The sequence below is a fragment of the Carlito syrichta genome, unplaced genomic scaffold, assembly GCF_000164805.1.
Source record: "Carlito syrichta isolate Samal-C Ts95f unplaced genomic scaffold, Tarsius_syrichta-2.0.1 Scaffold302307, whole genome shotgun sequence".
NCBI lineage: Eukaryota > Metazoa > Chordata > Mammalia > Primates > Tarsiidae > Carlito > Carlito syrichta.
Window position 1 is genome coordinate 184321 of NW_007246403.1, and position 9626 is coordinate 193946.

The window sequence follows — 9626 nt, forward strand, 5'->3', positions numbered from 1 at the left end:
GAAATTCCAACTCAAAAAACGAACAAAAAACCAAGCCTGTTTCAGAGGCAGCCACAGCTGGGTAAAAACCCTACCAGTTCCCATGAGCTTCAGTGCCCTCATCTAGGTAAAGGGGACAATACCCTTTTGCCCACCGAGGAACAAGGACCATGCACATGAAGGTATCCTCAGGATAGCAGTCACCACTGACACACATCAGTAACAAGGGGGCTGGTTGAAATGGTGGTGGGGGGCCAGAGAAAGCTGAGACTGGGAGAGGGTCACAGTGCTCTGAGCCCAGACAGAATGGAAGCTGTCCACAGTGCGAACCCTAGCTTTATTAGTGTCATCTGTTCACAGTGAAGCCTCCTGCTAGTGGCATTCAAGGATCTCAGGCTTCCCCAACCCCAGCTGGTTCTCTGCCCTTGGGCCTGGAAGGAAAGGGGGGGAGGGAAGAAGGGAGGTGGCTCTCTGGGGGTGGGGACTTGAGTGTGGGGCCCCAGGTCTGTTCTTCACAGCAGGAGGTAGAAGGGCTCACAGAAAGTTCTTTATTATAGACCTACAAAAAATGAGAGAATTATATATTACTCTCACTAGTTTAGGGTTCTTTTTTCCTTCTTGTTCTTTTTACAGAACAGCAGCAGGAAAGGAAAACGCAGGCGGCAGAGGAGCAGGAAAGAACCCAGGCGTTGCTGTCCAGCACGGACGCCGCAGGGGCTCGGCTCTCTCCAGGCATCTCGGGGACTGTGACAGGCCCTAGTGGAAGGCAAGAGAGTGGGCGGGAAGACGGCTGTCCCCAGATCAGCAGCAGCACCATCCTGACGGCCTCGCGGGCAGTCAGCCAGCTCGGAAGCACATGTAACTCCCATGGGTGGAGGCTGGGCTCCAAAGCACGGGCCCCAGGGCCAGGCGGGAGGGAGGTGGTGAGAAGGGCCTGCATGGGAGGGCTGTGAGCTCTATGGGGTCTCTCCCCGGGACCGCAGGATCCCAGGCGGGCCAGGGCAGTCAGGGCTCTTCCCTGTTCGTCAGCCGATCAGCTTCTTCAGGAAGGCCTCCAGCTGGTCCTCATCCTTGATACCCACGAACTTGTCCACCACGTCCCCGTTCTTGATGGCCAGCACGGTGGGCACCGCCGACACCTGGGTGGAGGGGACAAGGCGTCACAATCCCTTAGCGATAAATTCTTCTCAACTGCCACTCCCAAGCTGGGGCTGAAGGAAAGCGGCCCTTCCCTTGGTGCAAGAGCACTGCAGGGCCGGAGGCCCACCCGCTAGAGAAACTTCTTCCATTGTGGGCTCCCAGTGTACCCTTCCTCCCCCAACCACGAGGCTGACTCACTGGCCCAGTGGTTTGGCTGGAATGACAGGAGAGATTAAAATAACCCATGCAGCTGCAGGCCAGGCCTGGGGGCAGGGAGGAGAAAGGGGCAGCCTGGCCAGGGAGAGTCTGAATCTGAAGCCCGAATCCCAGCTTGCACTCCCTAGCCAGGGGGCCTTATCCAGGTCACACCATCTTTTTCAGCCTCAGTGTCCCTTTCTATGAAATGGGACGTCTCCCTTGAGGATGTGGGGTAGAGACTGCAGATCTGAGTACAAAGAGGGGAGCTTGGGCTCTGGGGCTGACGACTTGATCCGCTGGGATGAGCTGGGGCAAGCATCTTTGTAACCCTGAGCCTCAGTAATCTCAGTGGCAACACAGACACTAAGGGCACTTCCGTGAGAAGGTGTGAAGGCTGAGGGGGCCAGTGCACGTAACCTGACAATAAGCTAAGAGCCTGGCAGACAGTGGGCACTGACAAACGGTGACCACAGAGGGCATGTGGCCATCAATGGCTGGCAGAGTCCAGATACTCACTGGCTCCTATGGGACAGTTTGGGGGTGCTGAGCCATATACGATCTGATGTTTACTTGTGAGGGAGCTGGTGGCAAAGGCAATGTTCTTGGTGTGTGACGCATTTACTCAGCTCCCTTGGGGACCTGTATAGGATACACAGAACAGGGACCAGGCCACAGCCCACATTGGCATTACGAGGTCTCTGCTGCCTGGGCTTCCTGGCATTTGTGAAAACTGTATAAACAGAACAAGATAAACAGATTCTGCTTACACACAAGTGAACTACAAAGTAACAACAGTGATTTCCACAAACACAGTGGTCTTCACATGTGCACGTGGTAGTTGGAAAGCAATGCCCCCGGACCGGCCGGCTCTTACAGCCCTCACTATATGGCAGGCTCCATGCCCCGCTCCTAATGGGCACTTTGGGGACAAATACAGCAGGTAAGATGACACTAAGTCTGCCCTTGTTAGTGCTCAGGCCCCCTCAGGGACTGTCTCGGGCTGATGTAGGCGGCAGTTGACACACCTTGCTGCCACTGTGTCGGCAAGACCACAGGCATTGGGCTGACCACACGACACTGCTCATGCCCCGGGGCTCCACTGGCTCCTGTCCTTGTCATAGACTCTGGCACGTGTGGTGGCACGAAGTGCCAAGGGTCTAGCACATGGCTCACTTGTCTCCAGGCCACGCCACTCCGTGGAGCTCCTGAAGCCACCAGGGCCTAACCGGGCGGTCTCTTGCGCCCTCTAGTGGTCTGTGGAGGTAGCGGCAGCCGCAAAGCGGGCCTCTGGCAGAGGCAGAGCTCCGTTCTTTCCCGGCATGCCAGCCTGCACGATTCCTCAATTAAAATGAACACATTATGCCCCTGTGCAAGAAGAGGTCTAACTTTTTCACGGGCCCTCTAAGCAGGTCTCAAGGTCACCAAGGTGGCTTGGAGGATGGTCTTTGTTTTCCTCCAGATGAAATCCTGTCATGATCTCACATGTGTAAACCTCCACACACATTTGCACATGCATAGATCATGCTAGTGTCAGGTATAAACAGATTTTCATGACAGCCAAGTTCCAGTCATTACTGGCCAAGGGAATCTTTTGAAGTTTGAGCTTAAAACAAACACACACACACAGACACACAGACACAGACACACACACACACACACACACACAGCCTTTTTTTTGAAGTTTAAGCTTAAAACAAACACACAGACACACACAGACACACACACACACGGAGCCAGGGGCTTCTTGCAGGAAGCAGGATTTTCCAGGACACTGCAGGGACTGGACTTTCCCTACCCCCAAGGAGGTTGTGGCTTTGCTGCTCCTGGGTTTGGTTCACAAATCAGAAGGCGCTGGTGCGTGCCAACACTGCCTTAAATGGAAGTGCATAGGTCCTTGGCACAAACTTCTGGAATGTTGATGTGTTGCGAGAGGCAGCAATGGACTAAGATTCAGCTTGTTTTTCAACTCTACCGGGACAAAGGGAATGAGAAGAGATGTGCTAAGATGTGTTGCATGTCCTCCTGCTCCCGGAACACCCCTGGAGCCTGCTACCCTTGGCTGAAGACCCTAGGAACTCAGGGCAGGACCGTGGGCGTGCAGTCTTCCCACCGACAGTCCATGCACACACCACTGGGCCTGCTGGACCTGCCAAGTGTTCTCCTGTCTCACCCCAGCTGCATCCATTGGTCAACTCAGTGGAAGGCCCACCACAGAAAGGGTACAGTGCCCATGCCACAGGATGCCATGACCTCTCCCTTGGTTAACTGCAAAGTTAGTTAGCACAAAGGAAAAGGTAAGGGTCACATACCGGGTGCTTTTTAAGCGTCAGGGATGATACCATCATATGCTACCTCATACATTCCTGTGCACAGGTAAGGACATTTTAATTTTATTTTATTTTTGAGTTGGAGTCTCACTCTGTTGCCCAGGCTGGAGTGCAGTGGCACACTCATGGCCATCATAGCCTCCCAAGTAGCTGGGACTATGGGTATGTGCCACCATGCCCGGCTAATTTTTTTATTTATTGTAGAGATGAGGTCTCACCAAGTTGCCCGGGCTGGTCTTGAACCCTGGACTCAGGCAATTCTTTCTCCTCTGCCTCCCAAAGTGCTGGGATTACAGCATGAGTAACCGCACGCAGCAGTTGGGTAATTTTAGAGATAAGAAGACTGAGGCTCAAAGGTGGACACATCAAATTGGGCAGTGGAACTGGGATTTGAAACAAGACCTATCTGACTTCATGGTCCGTGACATCAAACTGCTGTGCTTCTGCCCAAGAGTAAAGACTCAGAGATGTAAACTGAGTACCAACAGGGTAAGGAACATGTGGGGAGGCATTCAAAGGACGTCACACTTCAGATGAGAAACGCCAAGTGTTTTGCAAAAGGTTCCAGATAAAAGAGGAAAAACTATTATTGAAAAAAATCAAATCCGACGACATGACATTCTGGAAAACACAACTATGGAGATAGTAAAAAGCCGAGTGGCTTGCCAGAGGCTGGATGAGCAGGTGGAGCACACCGAGGGGTCTAGGGAGGGAGCTGCTCTGTGCAGTATTACAGTGACCAGTGTGTGCTGTCATACCTGTGTGCAGACCCCAGGAGTGACTGACTCTCATGTAAACTATGGAATTTGGGGGTGTTGACAGTGAGGAGGTTGGGCATGTGTGTGGGGTGTACAGAAAAGCTCTGTACCTTCCTCTCAATTTTGTTGTGAACCTAAAACTGCCTTAAAGACAAAATCTTCAAAAAAGAGACAGTGGTTGCCGGGGGCTTAGGGTGGTGTGTGTGAGGAGGGGCAGGAGATGAACGGGTGGAGCATGGGGGGCTCGAGGGTGCAGGGACTGTTCTGTGTGATACTGGACGAACACAGGAATGACCAACACATGCTATAACACTTTCATCCAATGACGCTTCTCGCTGACAGGCAGCCAGGTCGAGGCTGCGGTGGCCGGGAGCGGCCCCTGCACTCCAGTCTGGGCGACAGAGTGAGACTCCAACTCAAAAAATAAATAAATAAATAAATAAAAGAGTAGCCCTGGCAGGGCTCGGTGGCTCAGCCTTTAATCTCAGTGCTTTGGGAGGCCGAGGCGAGTAGATTGCCTGAGCCCACGGGTTCAAGACCTGCCCGGGGAACTTGGTGAGACCTCATCTCTACAATAAATAAATAAAAAAAAATTAGCTGGGCATGGTAGTGGAAGCCTGTAGTTCCGGCTACTTGGAAGACTGAGGTGGAAGGATTGCCGGACCCCAGCAGGTTGAGGCTGCGGTGGCCGGGAGCGTGCCACTGCACTCCAGTTTGAGTGACAGAGTGAGACTCCAACTCAAAAAAATAAAAAATAAAAAATAAACTCAAAACAAGTTACCCTAAAGAGTGACAGTGGGGGATGTTTGGCTGGTCAGACTATAGGTGACTTGTCCCCCTTAATGTCACCTGACTGTATTTTCAAATGCTTCTTCTTTTTTTTTGTTTTTGAGTTGGAGTCCCACTCTGTCACCCAGACTGGAGTGCATTGACCGGGAGCGGCCACTGCAGCCTCAACCTGCTGGGCTCCACCGATCCTTCCACTTCAGCCTTCCAAAGCAGCTGGAACTACAGGCGTGTGCTACCACGGCCGGCTGGTTTTTTGATTTATTGTAGAGATGAGGTCTCGCCAAGTTGCCCAGGAGGGCCTTGAACCCGCGGGCTCAGGCCATCCACTCACCTCGGCCTCCCAAAGCGCTGGGATTACAGGCTGAGCCACGGAGTCCGGCCTCAAATGCTTCTTAAAGGGCACTCACTTCTACAATATAAGAAAATAAAAGAATCACCCCTCCAAGAGTAAGGCCAGGTGAGCCCAACAGGAAGCACAAAGGCTCGAGGCCCACACCTGGTCCGCTCTCCCATCCTTCCCCCAGGAGCCAGCAAGGTCCAGTAAAGGTTGGGAATGAGACAGGGGAGTGGAGACCTTGGCGTCCCACCAGCCTAGGCAGCCCAGAGTCTGAGGAAATAGGAGTGGGGTATCTGAGCCCAAGGACCTGAGGGACCTCCGCTACCTCTCCCTTGGAAGACAGAGAAGTTCTAGAGTGGCAGGCGTCAGCGGTGCAGAGTGGTTCAAGAGGGGGAATTGGTGGGAGGAGGAGACTCGCCAAGCATGTGTGCTGGGGCTGGGCTGTCAGGGGAGCGTGGGAAAAGCTCCTGCTCCCTAAATAGACTTGCGTTTTTCTAGCAAGTTCACCCAACATTTGGAAGAGGACTCGAGGCCTGGAGGGAAGTTGTCCCTTAGGGGGAACGTCCTCCTCAGAAAGAACAGGTAGGAAGGAAGGGAAGGAGGGAGGGAGGAAGGAAGGAAGGAAGGAAGGAGGGAGGGAAGGGGGGGAAAGGGATGGGAGGGATCAGGAAGGAGGCCCAGCTGGAGCTTCCTAAGCCCTGCCATGATCTCAGTCCAGGGTTTGGCAACACAACGAGGCTGAGACCAGGTGATGAGGCCCAGCAGCCTTGAGGCCGTCCTGTGACCGGTGCAGTCCCAGACAGTGGACAGAGGGAGGAGGGGAGGGCGAGGAGACCCTGTGAAAGGATTCTCTCCTTACTTTCTTGGTGTAACCACAGGACCTTGATGCCTACCCCCATAGCAGGTGCCCTGGAGTGCAGGTAGGGATGGTCCTAGGTATTCCTAACATCTCGTGGGACCACCGTGGCAGGAACTGGGGTCTTCTATTCATGTGTGCCCTGGCACCTGGCAGGCCTTCAGGAGGTATGCTGGAAAGTCACACAGGCTGAGGCTAAGTGGTGGCCAGCAGTGCCAGAAGACCTGAGACACCTGAAGGCTGCTCACAGCCCCATGGGAGGTCCCAGGAGCTCCAGCCTGGGGTCACAGCAGTCACACCCTCAAGCCTACAGCTGCTGTGAGCTCTGCAGTGAGACATGGACAGGGAGGGGAAGCCAGGGGTGTCTAAAAGATCAACATCCCCTTGCCTGAGCAATCAGTGGGAGAGCTTCATGAAAACAGCGACTCACCTCCCCATAAGCAGCCCTGGGTCACCAGGTCCCAAGAACAGCCTACTTCAATGACCATGTGCAGTGGTCACTGTGGCTTCATTGACTTGGCATCTATTCCCCTTGCTTCTGGTCACAGCAGCCTGCTCTGGGTAACTGCCCGCCACCCCCTGCCCAGCCATGTCAAGGTGAAGCTACAGCCTGTTCTCACCCGCCCCCCTCCCAACACATTTCTTTCCCCAGGGGAACTGGTTAAAGGGTGGGCATCTCTACTTGAGCTGATCTAGTTAGAGTGAAGCCTTAACCTCGAAACTCTTTTTTTTTCTTTTTTTTTTTTTAAGCAGGGTCTCACCATGTCGCCCAGGCTGCAGTGCATTGGTATGATCGTGGCTCACTGCAGCTTTGACTTCCTGGGCTCAGGCAATCCTTCTACCTCAGCCTCCCAATTAGCTGGGACTATAGGTATGTGCCACCATGCCCAGTTAATTTTTATACTTTGTGTAGAGACAAGGTCTCACTATGTTTCCCAGGTTGGTCTTGAATTCCTGGGCTCTAGCGATTCTCCTGCCGCAGGTACAGGATGAGGCACTGCACCTGGCCAGGCCCTCTAAACTATGAAGAAGAAAAAGGCCCTCTCTTTTACCCGGAGGAGGAAGGAGGAAGGGATGAGGGCTCACCCTGGCCAGAATAAGATGTTTCAAGAAAACCAGAAATCTAGCTTTTTCACATGAAATTTTCTGAGTTTTAAATCTCAGCATCTGGTTCCCTATTTCTTCAAAATACTTCAATGGCTAGAACCAACATGTCTGTGAGTCAGACGCAGTCCACAGGCAGCAGGTGTGACCTTGGCTCTGTGATAACGCTACCCTTGGCATGGCTATCCAGAGAACCCTGCCAATTTGGCCATAGTCCTGCTTTCCCAGCTGCCTGACCCCAGCTTGGTGCTCGATCCTTCACTGTGGCCACCTAGTCACAAGGGACCCCTCTTCTTTCTCCAACTGCAGTGGTCTCTAAGGCTCAGAGGATGCTCCACACTACAGACACCTCTAGGCACACAGCCCCTGCTGGTCTGTGAGCAACCCAGGCTCCTCTGGCCTCAGGGCCTTTGCTCTGCCTGGATGGCTCTTCCAAAGACCTGAAGGTATCACTCCTCACTCCCTTTAGGTCTTTGATCAGGTGTCAGTTTCTCAGCAAGACCACCTCTAGCCCACTCTTTTAGGAAATAAAGTCCTCCTCACCCTGTGCTCAGCACTCCCACCCCCTCTTCCTGATTTATTTTTCTCTACGCAACTTATTACCTAAAACTGGTTAAAGGGTGGGCATCTCTACTTGAGCTGATCTAGTTAGAGTGAAGCCTTAACCTCGAAACTCTTTTTTAACAAACTATACAGCAAACTATACAGTCTGCTGCTACCTTTGTAAATAAGTTTTACTGGAATATAGCCATACCTTTTCATTCGTATACTGTCTATGACTGCTTTCAGCTGCAAGGACAGCTGAATAGTTGCAGCAGAGACCACTGCTCTGCAAAGTTCCAAATATTTACCAACTTGTCTTTTAGAGAAAAAGTCTGCCGACCTCTGATTTAAAATACTAGAATGTAGGCCAGCCACGGTGGCTCACGTCTGTAATACCAGCACAGTGGGAGGCCTAGGAGGAAGGACTGTTTGAGTCCAGGAGTTCAAGATCAGCCTGGACAACATAGTGAGACCTCATCTCTACAAAAAATAAAAACAAAACAAAAGAATCCCTAGGAGATAGGTTCCACAAAGGCAGAGATTTTGTCAGTTTTGTTCACTGCTATATCCTCAGCACCAAGTAACAGCACCTGGCATTGAGGGATTCTCAAATACCTGCTGAATAAATGCACAGATCAACCACATTCAATTACCTCCTGTCTTTTGCATGCTGTCCCCTTGGCCCTTCCTTCTCTGCATCCTTTGTGGGTCAGTTCAGAGAGTCTCTCGAATGTCAAGTATTCCCCGTCTCTTCCCCCTGCCCAAGGATCAGTCTCTTCTTCCTTCATGTGCCACTTCTCTCAACACTTCCTGCTTACACTGAAATGATCTGTCTACACACATTGTTCTCTTCCGCTAGACTAGGAGCTGCTGGGGACAAGGATCAGGAATGAAAACCAGGAATGCCTGGCACACAGCAGGACTCGCAAACAATGGTTGGCTGAACAAGTGGATGGATGGATAAACAAATGGAGCAATGTTCCAGGACTAAGACAATGTTTTGGGTCACGCAATCCATTTCCTAAAGGTACTGGTGAAGAAAGAAGAGTGGCTCAGGGATCAACAGAGTCTTCTATCTGAGAAGAGTTCTAGAAAATGGTAAGACAACCCCTGGCTGGCTACCTGTAATCCCCAAGGCATCTCCCAGCCCTACCTGCCCATGGGCCCCGTGATATCCTCTAGGCTGGCTGCTTGGTGGCAACCCCCTTCAACCATACCTCATACTCAATGGCAAGGTCTGTGTGGTCATCAATGTCCACCTTGGCCATCACCACCTTCCCATGCTGTTTGGCCACCATCTTCTCTAACCTTGGCCCCAGGATCTTGCAGGGACCACACCACCTTGGAAGGTGAGAAAGGAAGCACCCAGTTAGTGACAAGAGCACTCACCATTCCATTATTTCCCCAGAAACTCCCTGAGACTGACAGCTTTCTGGAGGACCTTTTACCCTTATTACCTCTATTTAGTGTTTGATTAGTAACACACCAAAGTAATGCCAGGAGACTATGCAACTGGGACATTTTCACAGATCCCACAGATCCAAGACAGGCCCCATTATGAAACCTTTTTTTTTTTTTTTTTTTTGAGTTGAAGT

At 52.0% G+C, this 9626-nt stretch overlaps 1 protein-coding gene across 2 annotated transcripts in view; it reads right to left on the reverse strand.

Moving 5' to 3' along the window:
- Window positions 1–297: 297 nt before the first annotated feature.
- Window positions 298–9626, reverse strand: part of TXN2 (thioredoxin 2) — a 12629-nt gene continuing 3300 nt past the window's right edge. The window contains exons 3-5 of one of the 2 annotated variants that reach the window (XM_008056277.1): window positions 9249–9372; window positions 998–1118; window positions 298–538 (exon numbers count right to left, since the gene is read on the reverse strand). In XM_008056277.1, the coding sequence (XP_008054468.1) occupies window positions 1005–1118; window positions 9249–9372 (238 nt within the window). In that variant the 3' untranslated portion in view covers window positions 298–538; window positions 998–1004. Of the gene's footprint in view, window positions 1119–9248; window positions 9373–9626 lie in introns of both variants that reach the window. The other variant, XM_008056276.1, reaches the window with a different exon arrangement.